Source organism: Schistocerca serialis, chromosome 1 (assembly GCF_023864345.2).
Source record: "Schistocerca serialis cubense isolate TAMUIC-IGC-003099 chromosome 1, iqSchSeri2.2, whole genome shotgun sequence".
NCBI classification, from domain to species: Eukaryota; Metazoa; Arthropoda; class Insecta; order Orthoptera; family Acrididae; genus Schistocerca; species Schistocerca serialis.
In genome coordinates, this window is record NC_064638.1 from 538467041 (window position 1) to 538486135 (window position 19095).

A 19095-nucleotide genomic window follows, 5' to 3' on the forward strand; every position below is an offset into this window, starting at 1 on the left:
AAGAAGGAGGGAACAGACAGAGAAAGTTGTAGAAGAAATTGTACAGAGGGTGAGGGAGGAGGAAATGGCCAAAGAGAGAGGAGGAGGAGATGGACAGAGACAGGAACATGATGAGATATTCCAAGTGAGGGGAAGAAGGAAATTGGTAGAAAATGGTGGAGGTGTGGGAGGAATAGGAGGAATTTGGTAGATGGGATGGGCAGTGGACAGTTGTAAAAGGGGAAGGAGGGGAAGGACAGGATGGACTGAGAGAGTAGATGGGCAGAGAGAGGGAAGGAGGAGATGGAGAGAAAGAGGGAAGTGCCAGAGGAAGGGGGGGGGGAGTTGGAGATGGACAAAGACAGGAGGGAGGATAAAATGGACTGAGAGAGGAGGCAGGAGGATATGGTTAGAGAGAGGGGGAGGAAAGGATGGATAGAGAGAAATGAGAAGAGGAATTGGCCAGAGAGAGGGGGAGATGGAGGTGGAAAGAGAAAGGGGGCAGGAGGATGGAGGGAGACAGAAGTGCATCCCTGAAATTTAATGGATTATGCAGTAAACAGTATTTGTAAAATACAGGTAACGGACAGAACAGTACTCACAGTCAGAGTTGAAGTCATAGTCGCAGCGCGCCCAGCCTAGCACCGAGCTGAACGAGGCGAACATGTAGAACAGTGTCCACGAGACCACCACCATGTAGATGATGTTGATCACAAGCACTATGACCAGCGCGCTGAAGCCCACTCCTTTGGCAGAGAGAAAGAACATTTAAATTTGAAACGAACACAATATTGAAACATCTGAATGTGGTAGAACATACCACTTTGTGGCATTTGACTATTGGAAAACTAAGACCGCAGTAAATTGTGGTCAAATAAAACCCACCCTTGAAAAACCTATTCCAAATTCATACTTGCAAACTAGACGAAAGAAGGGAAGAACTGTCTCGTGTGGATCGAGAAATTTTAATACCATTCATCAGTCATCACAAAATTGTGAAATTTTTTATGTCTGCTGCACCAAAATGAATATGGCAAGTTCCAAAACAGCATGATTATTGGTGAAAAATTCTCGATGGGTCCCTCGGACCAATAGGACAGAAAAAGAACATTCATGAGTATAAGTTATACCTGAGGATCACGAAATTACAGGAAGAAAGGGAAATTTATGACGCGTAACGTAGTTGTAACGAGTCGAGTATACTTGCAACTCGACCACTGTCATTATTGTTAGTTAGTTTCATGCTCCGTGAATCACTTTCCATGATAAATCTTACTGATTTGGATCGATTCATTTTATTTTCACATTGCAAATTCATTTGTAAATATGACTACATGCTGCCAATTCATAAGTTTTTCGTAAATGCATATAAGAGAGTTAGTAACTTCTACCCACCACCATTTACACATAGTTGTCTCAATAAAAGACATTCTTCTACGGAACAGAAGGAGTTGAAAGGAGAAACTTTCCAATTTTGTTTTCAAATTTTACTTTACTGTCTGACACACTTTTTACATCGCTGGATAAGTGATCAAAACTTGTTGTTGTAGCACTGTGAACCACTTCTTGTGCTAAAGACAACCTTACTACGGAGCAATGAATATCATTTTTCGTACTCGTATTGTGATTATGTACCTTATTGTTCCTTTTGAATTGTAGTGGATTCCTTATAACGTACTTCATGAGGGAATAAATATGCTGTGAAGAAAAGTCAGAATGTCTACAAGATGACTGTACGTGAGCATCACCTTTTATTCTAACAGAAAGTTTTTCAGCAATGAAGGCTTTCTTTCTTAAGGATGAGTTACTGCAGAATATTATTCCACATGACATTATGGAAAGAAATTATTCAAAATACGTCAGCTTACTGATTTGTCTCTCCCCATATGCAATGATTCTAAGTGGCTGAACTAAGTGGCTGAACTAAGTGGCTGAACTAAGTTGTTTTAGAAGTTCCAGAATGTGTCTTTTTCCAGTTTAAACTCTCGTCAATAAGTACAGCCAAAAATTTTGAAGTTTTCGCAATATTTTAATTTTCTCGCCGTGTTTTACAATTATCATTGGTTTAGTGTCTCTATACGTGCAGAAGGGAATACGTTGTGTCTTTTTAAAATTGAGGAAGAGACCATCTCAGAAAACCAGTCAATGGTACGTGTTTACCATTTGTTCTATTTCTAAATTTGTGATTGGATTGATTACGATACTACGTGATCTGCAAAAACAAAAAAATCTTACATTGCTTGTTGTGTATTAGATGGAAGTTCGTTGACATTTATGAAGAACAACAGTGAACCAAAGACTGAGCCTTGGAGAACCCCATATGTGATTTCTCCCGTCAGAATTACGTCGTCGGACTTTATTGGTTGAATTACAAAATACAGCTTTCTGCATTGTTTTGGTTAAATAATATATTATCCATTGGTTGGCTGTAAACTGCCGACATTCCCATAAAACTTCAACTTATCTAGGATAATATTGTGATTCATACATAAGGTTGTGGGTTCCATGGAATGGTAGCACACAAAACAAGACTACGGAATGACACATCTTACAGAGCAACACAGAATGGACGACTCCTCGTATTAAGAATCGGGTCGTGCAACACGATTTGCAATACACATCTTACTTCACTCGAAGAAGAAGTAGTACTTGGTGGCTATGTTAGGGGTGTATTTCTTTGGCATAGAATGTTTTCTGAAAGTTCAATCGGATTCATGTACGGAGCGCGTGATGGGTAGTCCGGTCGCTTGATGCAGGTACCAATTAACAGGGCGAGCACTACCAGATGAAATCCTTTTGCGTTAGATTACTCGTAGAGCGACGCAGGATGACTTTCATACAGCATGCAGCGGTCGCACTACAGACAGGAAATACATGCATTAGCGCACATGCTCCTAACATCTTGAAGACGGAGACATTGACTTCTTCCTGTTGTTTTCCCTTCGGTTCCAAAGGGTGCAGCAGACAAAAATATTACTCTACAGACGAAGTTGCCAGTCATTTGTCTACACGATACTTCCGCAATGTTCCTGGTCCCAGTCGCGGTGGGCAAAATACTACAATTAACGAACAGTGCGATGGCTTTGTGCCGTTCGAACGCATCTGGATGGTCGCTGAGCGCACAGATCAAATTTTCTGAGTCGGTGATAATGCTTTTGATGGCAGATGTGTGCCGCGAGATCTCTGGTGAAGGCATTTACCCTGGAGAACCGGCGCTTTCGCCACTTCGGTCACGATGATGATCCGGACACAGGATTGTGTTGTCGACCTCACAAGTGCTGGTGTTCAAAGATCCCCACTCGCAAAAACTTCACACCCGTGTTGATTCGGGGGAGGGGACCAAACAGCGACGTCATCAAGTCCCAAAGGACTAGGGAAGGATGGGGAAAGAAATCGGCCGTACCCTTTCAAAGGAACCATCCCGAAATTTGCCTGAAGCGATTCAGGGAAATCACGGAAACATAAATCAGGATGGCCGGACGCTGGTTTGGACCATCGTCCTCCCGAATGCGCCCGTGAAACGAAGAGAGTTAGTCTGATCCTCGACAACCTAGTGAGATTGTCACCAGCTTCATTATAGACATGTGTTCGCCATGCCATCCAGCTTCCTTATGACTCGAGCTCATTCTGACGGATGCGCACAGAAAGCACGCAGATCGACTATGTCAAAGACCTCAGATCAGACAGACTGTTGCAGTCACGTGAAGTGATCTTATACTGGCATTCGATCATCAAATGGCTCTGACGTTCTGTATAAGATTATTTCTGTTCAAGCCGCGTCATGTTTGAGTTGAAATTCGAGTCTTTGAAAATCTTCATCATCTTCTTTGCCAAGAGCTGACGGAAAAAATTGCAGGGGAAGACAAAGATTGGAATATATCCAACAAATAATTGAGTACGTCTGATGCAAGTGCTTTTCTGAGATGAAGAGGTTAGCCCAGGAGAGGAAGTCGAGGATGACTGACTGTGGAACTTCGTTGTTACTAAAACTCAAAGACTCCAGCACGGGATATATTTTTGAAGCTTTATTGTGCACGTCAATCAAGCCTCGTACTTCTTCCATCGAAATTGTCTGTTTTTAATTTTTTTTAAATATTCTGTGTGTTCAGTATCATTATTATTCTTTCGATTCCCTTTACTTATGACCCAAAATCCTCCTTTTCTCAGACAGCTGCCATTTAGCTTGCTTGTAATGGCGCTGACTTACGTGACGGAAGTCTTGTAAAGATCGTACGTGTAGAACTCGGATCAAAAGGTAGAATTATTTGTGAAAGTGACGTCAGTGTGCACAATTTGATCGTTACTGATGGTCCAGTGTGACAGTACATCTTCAGTTCAAATACAGTTCGTGTTACTGGTGGATTGTGTTGTACGTTTGTGAACTAGCCTATGGCAATCGAAGCTCCACATCCAGATTCTAAATGACAGCGCTTTCTCTGCTGAAAGATCCATCGCGTGTTTACATGGCTCTACCGTTACACAAGGGAAAATGAAAGTTTTTCTGTATTTAACTCTAGCCAAGGCAGATCATGATATGAACGTACTCATGGCTGGTTTTATGAGTAAATTGTTGACGGAAGTGGACATGCAAGCATCGACGTCACTGTTCCGTGTATTTGTTGGTTTCATATCTTAAAGAACAGGACCCAACATTCTTACACAGTGTACTGGCAAATTTACCAATGAATGGCCAGTTACACTTGCTGACACTAACATTGGCACTGCCATTTACCCAATACCATGTACAGCCTCATTCGCGAAATGAAATTGATATTTATTTATGGTATCACCGACAACAGTGAAGCTGGTATGCATCACGTCACTGAGTGAAACACAGGCTCTGAAAGCTGCGTGGTGTCCTACCAGCCTGATTCGACTCAAGTACAAAATTCATACGAACTCAGTTCCTAATCGTCTCCCCATTTATGGGTTTTTATATGTGCTTACTGACTAGTAAAAGTAACTGGTGAACAGTCCTACACTGCTTTGGGCCATAGTTCAAATGCCGTTCATATAACAATTACTTCTGGTGCCTGAGAAATACTTTGTTATCTTCAGAACGAAATATGAGTTTCTAAATTAAAAAATAGATTATTCTCAATGCTGGTTCGAAAAAAAACTGTTCCAAATTATATATGCATAGATGTTTGTGATAAAACATTTTAGAGTTAGTTACATGTTATACACATCGTTTGAAAGAGTGTTTCATATAAATTATGTGGACTTAATCAGTTTGCACGAAAAGTATTTGTGATTAGTGTTAGCATTAATGAACACATCACCGTTTTATTTCTACTCATGCAACTACACTTAAAAACTAGTTCTGTTTTCTTTAATGGCTACAAGTTTTTAAATAAAAATTCGTCCATGGAATACATGGAGTTGTCCAGCAGAAATTATTTTTGGGTTAAATTTAAAATTTGCGTTGCTACCTGTCAGACATTTGATGTTACTGAGCAAATGACAAAAAATTTTTGTTAGTGAATATTGAAGTCCGCTCTTAGCCACTAATTGCTTTAATAACTGGTAACAAAGGTCATTTTTTCTCTGTTGTTGTTGACATGAATTGTACTTTTCTTCTTGAATTATGATGGATTTACGACTAATTTCATTTGAGAATGTATCTTTTGTGATGATACAATTAAAATGCTTAATTCCTTGAAGAGGTACCTACATGACAACTGCCAGTGAACATCACATATTATTCTTGCTTCTCGCTCTTTTGCAATGAATACTTTCTTACTTTCTTTCTAAGTGGTGAGTTGCCCTAGAAAATTACTCGATAAGACATTATTGACTGGAATTTTACAAAATATGTGAGGTATATGAGTTGTTTGTTTCCAAAACTAGCAATTATACCAAGAGCAATAAACAGTAACTCAACCTTACTGTTCGAGAATCACAGCAATATGCTTCTTCCAGTTCAAGTTTTCAACAATATGTGCACCCAAAAATGTGGACCATTTTTCCCTCTTTACTGTCTTCTATTGATGTGCTACATCAGTTGTTGGTGTGTGTCTGTTTGTTGTTCAAAACTGAATATGTGTATTTTATGAAAATTAATAATTCTTTCAGAAACGTCATTAATAACCTCTTCTGTTTTTTTCTCTCCAATGTCATTTATTATAAACTTAGTACTTCAGCAAAAAGTTGCAGTTCAGCTTCATGAATGTTAAGTGAAAGGTCATTCACATACATAAGTAATAGGAGTGAATCAAAAACTGAACTTCGTTGGACTCCCTTCATGATTTCTACACAGTCCCTAAAATTTTCTTATATTCCAACATTGTTTGGATTATTGAAAATAACATTATACATATTGTTTTTTTAAGTATTCTTTCAAACCAGCTGGGAGTACAACCACAGCGAAACATGATCTATGCAATTAAACGCATTGAAAATATACAAAGAAATGCCAACCAGAGATATTTTACTCCTTAAGGCTTGTAATATTTGACGAGGGAATATATGAATAGCATTATCAGTTGAGCAATCCTTCTGGGACCTGAATTATGATGTGCTATATAAACTGTTCCTACGTAAATTTGAGACTATTCAGGAGGTATTATAGAATATTTTGGAAATATGCACTAACAGGGAAACTGGACCGCAATTACTTAGGTCTCTCTTGTCACCTTTCTTATAAACATGTCCAACAATTGCATGTTTCAGTCTCTCTGACATTTCTTATAAAGTTAGAACAAGTTTCCGGGATTCTGTCTGAAATTCCAAATACCATATGAGATTTTTTCCAGTTTTTATAATTTTGTTAAGTTCAGTGAATGATATTGATACTACTTAAAGTAAGATACTGCTTAAAGTTTTGTGGAATGGAATTTTTATTATATCCTCTTGCTTCTATAACTGGAGCATTTTATCTTATTTTTGCTGTTACATTTAGAAACTCATTGTTAAAAGTACTTGCAGCTTATGAATTAACAATCACAACATTATCATTTAGTTTAGTTGTTGTGGTATCTTGTATACTGAACTGTCATGTCTCCCATTTCACAATATCCCATATAGTTTCAATCTCATTATCTTCATTTTAACTTCTGTTAGGACTTGCATATTTCTGTACATTTTAATAAATATTACTGTATTTTTTTGTAGAATGCAATCACTGTTGCATCTTGAGTTATTCTGGCACATATATACATTTCCTTTTTCCTCTTACATGAGATATTAATCTCTTTAGTTATCCATGGCTTAAAGATTTTTATAATCGACTTTTTGGATAACTTTTTAGAAAATCCACTTTCTAATATTTACAGTACTTACTATGGAACATACTGCATTTCTCATTAGTTTATCTTTACAAATATAGCTCATGTCATATCACCTATTTTAATTTATTTTTAAAACACTCTATTCTGTTGACATTAATAAGCCTCATTGCTCTGTAGGAATAAGCTTCAGAGCTATAAGGAGTTAGATTATTTCCATTAATTGTGTATTATGACCAGGTAGTCCATTAACAATTTCGTACACAGTAATTGTTTCAGCCTGAGCACTTTCTATAAAAATGTTATCAGTTAAGGTTGCTGCATGGTACTTGGAAAAATTACCACTGAAATCAGATTGAAACAGCCTAATGATGAATCCATCTCATTTTTACAGTCGGAATCCTTTAAGAAATCTACATTGAAATCTCAGCAAACCACTAATTGTTTTTTCTTGTGTGCCATGTAGCTCAATAAGGAGTCCAGATACATTATAAACAGCTGAAAGTTTTCTAGAGGGTATCCGTATACTTTTACAATTAAAAGAGAAATATCTTGCGATAACAACTGACACACATATGATTGTAGGATCTAATCCATACAATAACAATATGTTTCAATATTTCTGGCTTTGTGTCCAATTTTTACATATGCTGTAACTCCACCTCCTGCCATGTTGATTCTACATGAAAACGATACTGTTCTGTAATCCCTTATATTTAACTTCTCTAACACTGTAGTTACATAATTTATCTTAATTACTTTTTAATTTCACTGTTTATTCCAGAATATAACAAAGTAGCTATGACTAATATGCAGCAAAATTTTCTCTAAAATGTACGGAAATAATAGCCAGATATGAACTGACAGCAAATAGTAGATTCATTTCAACTTCAGTATATTGTTATTATGAGTATACGTGACCAATTCTGAATGCTTGAGATAAACATTATGTTTTATTAACATTTTATATTTATGAATACATGGGCTAAGAATTTTAATATATTTTACGAAATTCGTAACTGTGCTGTCTGTGATAATGTTATTTATTCTGCTACTGGTTCGGTCTTAAACCATCATCAACGGCAGAAAAATTATCGCAGATGTAGCACATGTTGTAAGTGCTTTGGCATAACTGTAATTAACCATAATTGCCATTAAAAATGAAAACTTCTAGCAAAATTACAATATGAGAGCTCATTGAAATTGCTTTTTGTCAGTGGACCGTCACATTGTAATCTTGCTACAATTTTTCATAAAAATGTTAGCAGTTAAGGTCCTTTTACGTTGCAATGGGCGATTATGGTTTTCAATAGTAATGTATGTCAAAGAATGTGTGGCATGTGATACTTCTGCGATAATTTTCTGCTGTTGATGATGGTTCAAGACCGAAACCGGTAGCAGAATAAATAACATTATCATAGACAGCACAGTGTTATGCATTTTATAAAATGCGAACATGCTGTTGACCAGCGCCTAAGCATGATGTTCAGTTTTAATATAATTTTTTGTGTTGCTTCTGACACTAAGTCTTACCTTGGAAGATAGGTGCCATCCGAGCAAAGACAACAGTAGCCCCTTGCTGACTGTACTGCCCAAGGACCATCTCCATAAAGAAGATAGGTACACCCATCACCATTAACATGATGATGTAAGGGATAAGGAAGGCGCCTGCAAAGAAATTCAGATAAATATGCAACTATGCAGCTACGATAAGGACAAGTGATCCCCAGCAGTGACCACTTGAACAATGACCATCAACAGCCTCAAACTGTTTCCTGGATACACACATTAGTACAATTAATACAGTTAAAAGAAGTCATAAAGGCACACTCGTTTCGCAGAGATATGGCACATTAACAAACGACTTAACCAGTATTTTTTTAAAATCAGCTGGTATCCCTGTCTACAGAGGTACGCAGAATGAATCTGTACATGACGTACATGTAACAGGTATTCATGCACTAACATTCTTCGAATTTTTTATTTTAAGCTGGGCCAGTGAATTTAAAAAAAGCAGAGTATAACTTCCAAGCTCTGTAATACTTAATGACTACAACAGCGGAAAGCAATACAATGGAGGACGAATGGGTTGCTTCGACGGATGAAATAGCGAAAGTCATGAGGATTATACAGACAAAAAGGGAAGGAACAACAAAAATTCTTGTATAACTCGCGAGATTATGAATTTAACTAATGAAAGCAAGAAATGAAGGGAATATAGATGAATAGACCACAATATTGCAGGAAGTACAAACTGGCTAAGTTGGAATGGCCAGACAATAAATAAGAAGGCTGCAGAAGCACGTATGACTAGGAGAAACAAAGATGTTGCTTATAGGAAAACTGAAGAGACATTTGAAAAAAAGGTGGCAGCTGTATGAATATCAAGAGCGCAGGTAATAAGGCATAGTAAGGAAAGAAGGCAGAGCTAGAAGACAAAATAATATACATGTATAGTCTATATGAGGAAAAGACTCAAGAGTTCGAAGGTGGGATTAAAATTCGGGGTCAAAGGATATTAGCGATAAGATTTGCTGATGACTTTCGTATCCTCAGCGAAAATAAAAAAGAATTACAGGAATGTACAATCTCTTGAGTATAGAACATGGATTGAGAATAAACCGGAAAAAGACCAGAGTAATGAGAAGCAGCAGAAATGAGAGCAGCGAGAAACTTGATATCAAAATTATTGAACATGAAGTAGATGAAGTTATGAAATTTTTCTACCTAGGCAACAAAATAATCCATAGACGATGCAAGGAGGACATAAAAAGCATACTAACATGGATAATAACGACATTCCTGGCCAAAACAAGTCTATTGGGCTCAAATGTTGGCCTAATTTGAGGAAGAAATTTATGGTAATAAACGTTTGGAGTACAGTATTTTAGTATAGTGAATCATGGACTGTGAGAAAAGAGGAACAAAGGAGAATAGAAGAGATTGAAATGTGCTGCTACAGAAGAATATTGAAAATTAAGTAGACTGATAAGATTAGGCATGAGGAGGTTCTTTTCAGAATCGGCGAAGAAAGGAATATAAGGAAATTCTTAAAACACTGACAAGAAGAAGGGACAGGATGTTAGGACATGTTAAGGCATCAGGGAAAACTTCCTTGGTGCTAGACGGAACAGTAGAGAGCAAAAACTGTAGGGAAAGACGGAGATTGGAATACACCCAGCAAGTAATTGAGGACATAGAATGGAAGTGCTACTTTGAAATGAAGAGGCTAGCGTAGAGTGGGCCACATCAAAGCAGTCAGAAGACATACGACACAAAAAAATCAGGGAAATAAACTTGAAGGCAATATCATAGAAAGAGAAGAGACAATAAATGTAGGTGAGATGGCACTCAGAGACCTAAGGCGAGAAAAGGCTCGTAGAGTAGACGACATTCCATCATAATTACTGCAAACCTTGAGAGGCCTAATCTTTACAAAACTGTTTCACCTGTTGATATGTGAAATAGAGGAAATAAGTTGAAAGAAAAACTAATATTTCCGGTGCCGGAAAAGATAGTTGATAATATTACTGAAATATCAGTTTAATAATTCATGATCTCCAAATACTGGCACGAATTGTTTACAGAAAAATAAAAGAACATATCAGTTCACGTTGTGAAGAAATGTAGGACCACGCGAGGCATTATCGACTCCTAGAAATGTAGTGTATGTTTATAGCATCTGCAGATTTAGAGGAATTGTTTGACAGTACTGACTGGAGTTCACTCTTTAAATTATAAAGGTAGCAGAGAAGACTTGTAAAGTACGCCTTTGTTACTCAATCTGTACACTGAGCAACCTGTGAAGGAAATAGCTCCGCTGTTCTGGCCACAGGTGGGTCTCAGCCAAAGGCGTCTTTTTGGTGTGGTATGGAGGGGCGTTTGTTTAGGCCAGCACACTCCCAGTCGTTCTCGGCTTTGCAGACCTTGGAGTCGCTACTTCTCACTCGAGTAACTTCTCAATTGGCAGCACGAGCCTGGCATGGATAATGCCTCAGACGCGGCCAACGGATTCGGCGCATATTTGGCAGGTCGTTTCTGTGGAACCTCCAATGAAAGACTAAGATACTTTGACTGAATGCCCCCTATTTTTGGAAAAACCGGCCCTAAAGTTGAAGACGTGAAATCGGATAAAAACTAAAAGGATCAATGAACAACTAAAAACTGAGCATTATTTTTGATTATATATCGATCCGAGACGCATATTCTCCTAGAAATACAGTAAAGCAAATTTTACGCCTTACACTTATATATCCATGAAGCAAAAGCTGCTCACCGAAGCGCAACTAATGCAACAGCCAAGGCATGGGGTTGAGGAGCAGCAGATCTGTGTTCGATTGCCAAACGCAAGTCGCAGTTTTTTATTTTCCTTTTGTATTTTTTTCCGTTTCGTAGGAATATGAGAGTTGACAAGATACGTAAATCACTTATGACATGACAATTACCATCAGACTCGTTGTTCGATATAAAAGAGGGCATGTAACACAATGAGAGAAAGAGTCACTTTAAGGCGAGCTGGTGTAAAATTTTAATTCTTTAATACTCCAAGTTGTTTGAGAAATTTATTTGCTGCCTTATTATTATTCGTCAGAGATTTGCTTACCTTACTAACTCTGCTGTTCCTACTGCGCCGACTGTTGGCACACATGGTGAGGTTTTTGGTTGAATCGGTGGCGCCTCCTGTACGCCATGCTGGGGAGGTGTGACTCAGAGCGAGGCAGTCACTGGCGATCCGGGAATGAGGTACACTGAAGAGCCAAAGAAACTGGTACAACGGCCTAATATCGTGTAGGGCTTCCGCGAGGAAGCAGAAGTGCGGCAACACGACGTGGCATGGAGTCGATTAACGCCTGTAGTGGTGGAGGGAATTGACACCATGAATCCTGCAGGGCTGTCGATAAATCCGTAAGAGGAGGGGGCTTCTGAACAGCTCGTTGCAAGGCATCTCAGATATGCTCAATAAAGTTTATGTCTGGGGAGTTTGTTCGCCAGTGGAAGCGTTTAAACTCAGAAGAGTGGAGCCACTCTGTAGCAATTCTGGACGTCTGGGGTGTCGCATTGTCCCGCTAGAATTTCCCAAATCCGTCGTAATGCACAATGGACATGAATGAATGCAGGTGACAGGATGCTTACGTACGTGTCACCTGCCGGAGTCGTATCTAGACGTATCAGGGGTCCCATATCATTGTAACTGCATACGCCCCACACCATTAAGCCGTCGGCACACGGACCGTGCATCCGAACGTTGAGCGTTGAGCGTGCCGAGTTTCTGACGTCATAGCGTGGAATAGCACGCTCGGGAGTCTTTCCTAACGTGCAGAGCAATATCTGGCATGTCAGATATTATGAGCGTGCGTCTGAGCGTTGACCAATGAGATGTCACAACGCCACCTACGTCACACGCACGCCGTCTGCCTTCAGTACAGAGTTGTGAGGCGCCATATTGGCATTCGTTTCAAGCCTATATGTATATATGCCGTTTCTGAGCACCAGCAAATTGAGAATCACTGAAAAACCCGTTGATAACTGTGTGATTCGTTCCAATAAAATAATGAGAAACATTATATTCGTGGCAAAATAATTATTGTAACTTGGCTATTATGAGAGTAGGCTATTTGAAGGCAGCGACACACTGATTATCCACCCGAAACGTATTGTTCTTGGTACAATTTGTTATAATTAAATTTCAATTAGTAACATATTTACGATTAAGGTTTTCGGCACGTCGTAACATAATATGATAGATTTACGTGTGTGAAGTTCGTATGGCGTAATGAGTTGCGTCCCAGTCCTCTGTTGAGATGTTGGTTGGGGCGGTGGTTCGCATCCTGACACCGCCATATTTTTTTTCCTAACATTCGCGTTTTTATTACGTTCTGATACTTTATTATTAGTCTCATATAAATATATAATATAATATTTGATGTTATGTAAATATAAGTTAACCTTTTTTTGAGGGGTGACTTTGTTCGATTGGCTTAATCTACAGGACAGCTTGTCCTACTTGTATAAAGATATTTTGCTCCTTTTTATTTTACGCTTCGTAATTCACATGTTGCAAAGATTCTGCTACTGGGTAGAAACAGTGATCAAGTAAGACTGACCTTGGGGTTTTACTAAAATGTGGGAATTATGAAATAATGTTTATCTTATGCGGAGAAGTATTCCAAATTTGTACCGCACTGTTTGTAATAGAACCTTTATAAGCCTGTGTCCTTATTGATTGGACATGGTACCTTCCTTTTCATGAACGATGAAGGAAATGTGGGTTTTAATAGAGTAAACAGTGTGATTTACGAACTAGAAACATCCCTCAACTGTCGCTGGAGTGCGCTGCGATCGCGTATACCACGTTGGAGCCCACGTACCGTATGCACGAGTCGTATCATTCCTGAGCGTTCAGCAGCACGGTAAACTTGACACGCTCCACGTTAACGTTCGACAGCACGGTCCGTGTGCCGACGGCTTTACAGAGCCTCCACCAGCTTAAACAGTCCCCTGGTAACATGCAGGGCCCATGGATTTATGAGGATGTCTCCATATCCGTACACGTCCATCCGCTCGATACAATTTTAAACTTCACTCGTCCGACCAGGCAACATGTTTCCACTGTGTGCCGGACTGAGATTCGAACTCGGGACTTTTGCCTTTCGTCGGCAACTGCTCTACCAACTGAGCTACCCAAGCACGACTCACACCCCGTCCTCACAGCTTTACTTCTGCCAGTACCTCGTCTCCTACCTTCCAAACTTTACAGAAGCTCTCATGCGAAACTTGCAGAACTAGCACTCCTGAGAGAAAGGATATTACGGAGACATGGCTTTGCCACAGCCTGCGGGATGTTTCCAGAATGAGATTTTCACTCTGCAGCGGAGTGTGCGCTGATATGAAACTCCCTGGAAGATTAAAACTGTGTGCCGGACTGAGATTCGAACTCGGGACTTTTGCCTTTCGTCGGCAACTGCTCTACCAACTGAGCTACCCAAGCACGACTCACACCCCGTCCTCACAGCTTTACTTCTGCCAGTACCTCGTCTCCTACCTTCCAAACTTTACAGAAGCTCTCATGCGAAACTTGCAGAACTAGCACTCCTGAGAGAAAGGATATTACGGAGACATGGCTTTGCCACAGCCTGCGGGATGTTTCCAGAATGAGATTTTCACTCTGCAGCGGAGTGTGCGCTGATATGAAACTCCCTGGAAGATTAAAACTGTGTGCCGGACTGAGATTCGAACTCGGGACTTTTGCCTTTCGTCGGCAACTGCTCTACCAACTGAGCTACCCAAGCACGACTCACACCCCGTCCTCACAGCTTTACTTCTGCCAGTACCTCGTCTCCTACCTTCCAAACTTTACAGAAGCTCTCATGCGAAACTTGCAGAACTAGCACTCCTGAGAGAAAGGATATTACGGAGACATGGCTTTGCCACAGCCTGCGGGATGTTTCCTGAATGAGATTTTCACTCTGCAGCGGAGTGTGCGCTGATATGAAACTCCCTGGAAGATTAAAACTGTGTGCCGGACTGAGATTCGAACTCAGATATGAAACTTCCTGGCAGATTAAAACTGTGTGCCGGACTGAGATTCGTTCGAAGTTTCATATCAGCGCACACTCCGCTGCATCCCCCAGGCTGTGGTAAAGTCATGTCTCCGCAATATCCTTTCTTTCAAGAGTGCTAGTTCTGCAAGTTTCGCAGGAGAGCTTCTGTAAAATTTAGAAAGTAGGAGACGAGGTACTGGCAGAAGTAAAGCTGTGAGGACGGGGTGTGAGTCGTGCTTGGGTAGCTCAGTTGTTAGAGCACTTGACCGCGAAAGGCAAAGGTCCCAAGTTCGAATTTCAGTCCGGCACACAGTTTTAATCGGCCAGGAAGTTTCATATCAGCGCACACTTCGCTGCAGAGTGTAAATCTCATTCTGGGAACATGTTTCCAGTTATCAACAATCCAATGTCGGTGTTGACGGACCCAGGCGAGGCGTAAAGCTTTGTGTCGTGCAGTCATCAAGGGCATACAAGTGGGCCTTCTGCTCCGAAAGCCCATATCGATGATGTTTCGTCGAATGGTTCATACGCTGACACTTGCTGGTGGACTATCACTGAAATCTACAGTAATCTGCGGAAGAGTTGCACTTCTGTCACGTTGAACGATTCTCTTCAGTCGTCGTTGGTCCCGTTCTTGCAGGATCTTTTTCCAGCCGCAGCGAAGTCGGAGATTTGATGTTTTACCGGATTCTTGATATTCACGGTACATTCGTGAAATGGCCGAACGGGAAAATTCCCACTTCATCACTACCTCGGAGATGTTGTGTCTCATCACTCGTGCGTCGACTATAACAGCAAGTCCAAATTCACTTAAATCTTGACAGTCTGCCATTGTAGCAGTAGTAATCGATCTAACAACTGCGCCAGACACTTGTTGTCTTATATAGACATTGCCGACTGCAGCGCCGTATTCTGCCTGTTTACATATCTCTGTATGTGAATACGCATGCTTATATCAGTTTCTTCGGCTCTTCAGTGTAGTTCGGCAAGCACTTCTAACGTGGGCCGTGAGTTGCCGAGCCGTTAACTGGAAAAGTTTGTTGGACTCGGCGCGGTATATGGTCGGGTGACTAGGTCGAGTACAACACACTTTTCCCTTTACCGGCTCGGCAACTCACGGCCCACATTAGAAGTGCTTGCCGTACTATCTCCATCTCGGATCACCACCGACTGCCTCGCTCTGGACTCATGCCTCCTCAGTAGGGGCTACAGCTGGGGCCACGATTGCAACCATAAGCCTCGTCATGCCGCAGATGTGTCAGCAGTCGGCACTCTACCAATTTACGTACGGAAGAAAACTCAAATCAAAAACCCGCGGAATGCACTTGAGAATCGAACACATGGTCCCTGCTCCTCCACCAGATGCCTTGGTCGTTACGCCAGCAGCTTAAGAGGTGAATAGCGTTCACCTTATGGGTAAGTTACCGGCAGTTCTGCTCGTGCGTTTGAGGACCATGTATACGACGGTGAAAAATGCTCAGACTACATTTAGCAAGTAAAAACAAATACGCCTCGCCCCAGGATGGAACTCTTGACCTTCTGCATGCTAACCATAAACGCTACTCGCTGCACCAGCTGCGCTGCACTACTATTTATGCTGACAGAGGCACTTACTGTACATGTGATTATAGTGTTGCCAGACTGCCAGTCTTTAGCACCCATTTACAGTCGGAAATATGCACAGGATGAAATTTTGTAAGAGACTTTTTGTATCGCTAGTATGTGAGTAATCGCACTGTGAAGACAGAGTGCGCAAATTTTTCTTCACCCTGCGTAATACCAGTTACCTAAAATCTATTAGTAGCCATTACACTACACATCAAACATAACGATTTCCTTCTATCTTGGGGCTTTTGTCCCCGTGTTACCATTTATTTGGCAGCGTTAGTTGCAGAGGTTGGCCGGATGCCCTTCTTGCCGCCATTCCGAACTCCCCGGGACGGTATTAGTGTTCCCTAGCTGCCTGCATCTAGTGGAAGCCATGGAAGAGTGCGAACGTTTTCAAATGTCAGCGAGTCCTGTAACCGAGGCGGAACATGAGGACTAGCCCGGTATTCACCTAGTGGGATGTGGAAAACCGCCTAAAAACCACAACCACGGCAACTCACGGCCCACATTAGAAGTGCTTGCCGTACTATCTCCTTCTCGGATCACCACCGACTGCCTCGCTCTGGACTCACGCCTCCTCAGTAGGGGCTACAGCTGGGGCCACGATTGCAACCATAAGCCTCGTCATGCCGCAGATGTGTCAGCAGTCGGCACTCTACCAATTTACGTACGGAAGAAAACTCAAATCAAAAACGCGCGGAATGCACTTGAGAATCGAACACATGGTCCCTGCTCCTCCACCAGATGCCTTGGTCGTTACGCCAGCAGCTTAAGAGGTGAATAGCGTTCACCTTATGGGTAAGTTACCGGCAGTTCTGCTCGTGCGTTTGAGGACCATGTATACGACGGTGAAAAATGCTCAGACTACATTTAGCAAGTAAAAACAAATACGCCTCGCCCCAGGATGGAACTCTTGACCTTCTGCATGCTAACCATAAACGCTACTCGCTGCACCAGCTGCGCTGCACTACTATTTATGCTGACAGAGGCACTTACTGTACATGTGATTATAGTGTTGCCAGACTGCCAGTCTTTAGCACCCATTTACAGTCGGAAATATGCACAGGATGAAATTTTGTAAGAGACTTTTTGTATCGCTAGTATGTGAGTAATCGCACTGTGAAGACAGAGTGCGCAAATTTTTCTTCACCCTGCGTAATACCAGTTACCTAAAATCTATTAGTAGCCATTACACTACACATCAAACATAACGATTTCCTTCTATCTTGGGGCTTTTGTCCCCGTGTTACCATTTATTTGGCAGCGTTAGTTGCAGAGGTTGGCCGGATGCCCTTCTTGCCGCCATTCCGAACTCCCCGGGACGGTATTAGTGTTCCCTAGCTGCCTGCATCTAGTGGAAGCCATGGAAGAGTGCGAACGTTTTCAAATGTCAGCGAATCCTGTAACCGAGGCGGAACATGAGGACTAGCCCGGTATTCACCTAGTGGGATGTGGAAAACCGCCTAAAAACCACATCCAGGTTGGCTGGCCAGCATACCTGCCCTCGCCGTAATCCGCTGGGCGTATTCGATCCGGGGCCGGCGCGCCTACCCGAGTCCAGGAAGCAGCGCATTAGCGCTCTCGGTTACCCTGGCGGGTACATCGTACATAACAAACAGTATGTAGTAGAATATAATGGAACTCGCTACATGCGTTTAAATATTTTACACGTAAACTACTCAGATATTTAAGGTACGAAATTCAAGTTCGCTGCGTTATGAATTTCTTTTTTCGGCAGTTCGGTTCAGAACGTCCGCATTAGCTATTCGATCCACCTATCCTGTCTTCAGTATTCTTCTATAACACCATATTTCAGTCCGTCTCCGGTAGTTGAGTGGTCAGTGCGACGGAATGTCAATCGTCAGGATCCGGGTTGGATTCCCGGCTGGGTCGGAGATTTTCGCCGCTCAGAAACTGGGTGTTGTGTTGTCCTAATCACCATCATTTCATCCCCATCGACGGTAAACGGTCTACTCGACGGGAGGCCCTAGTCACACGACATTATTACCACATTTCAAAAGCTTGGGTTCTCTTCTTGTCTCCTTCATTGTCCACATTTCATTTCTGTACATGGTGACACTACAGAAAAATACTTTCAAAAGAATACCTAACGTTATTTTCGAAGTTAAAATTTCTCTTTCAGAAATGATTTTTTCCTATTTTCAGTCGGCATTTTACACTTATTCTTTGACCATCAGTTATTTTTCCTCCCGAAGTGCAAAAATCATCTACTACTTTCAGTATCTAAGCTAATTCCCTCAGCATTGCGCGATTTAATTCGACTGCAGTCCATGACCCTTGTTTTATTTATGCTGATTTTCATCTCAGAAACTCTTCCTGAGTCACAGCTCATTCCATTAAACCGCTGTTCCAAGTCTTTTGCTGCCTCTGTCAGAGTTGCAATATCGTCATAAAAACATTTTGATTTCGTCTCGCTGAACTTTTACACCATTTTAAAATATATATAGCTGGTTTCCATCACAGCTTGTCCATCTCCATGTTGTTGTTGTGGTCTTCAGTCCTGAGACCGGTTTGATGCAGCTCTCCATGTTACTCTGTCCTGTGCAAGCTTCTTCTTCTCCCAGTTCCTACTGCAACCTACATCCTTCTGAAACTGCTTGATGTATTCATCTCTTGGTCTCCCTCTACGATTTTTACCCTCCAAGCTGCCCTCCAATGCTAAATTGGTGATCCCTTGATGCCTCAGAACATGTCCTTCCAATCGATCCCTTCTTCTAGAC

The 19095-nt window shown here is 41.3% G+C and overlaps 1 protein-coding gene across 1 annotated transcript in view; it reads right to left on the reverse strand.

Annotated features, from left to right (window-relative positions):
- LOC126411970 (sodium- and chloride-dependent glycine transporter 1-like) overlaps positions 1–19095 on the reverse strand; it is a 212944-nt gene that overhangs the window by 144658 nt on the left and 49191 nt on the right. The window contains exons 2-3 of the mRNA XM_050081410.1: positions 8739–8873; positions 582–725 (exon numbers count right to left, since the gene is read on the reverse strand). Of these exons, the coding sequence (XP_049937367.1) occupies positions 582–725; positions 8739–8873 (279 nt within the window). The remainder of the gene's footprint in view (positions 1–581; positions 726–8738; positions 8874–19095) is intronic.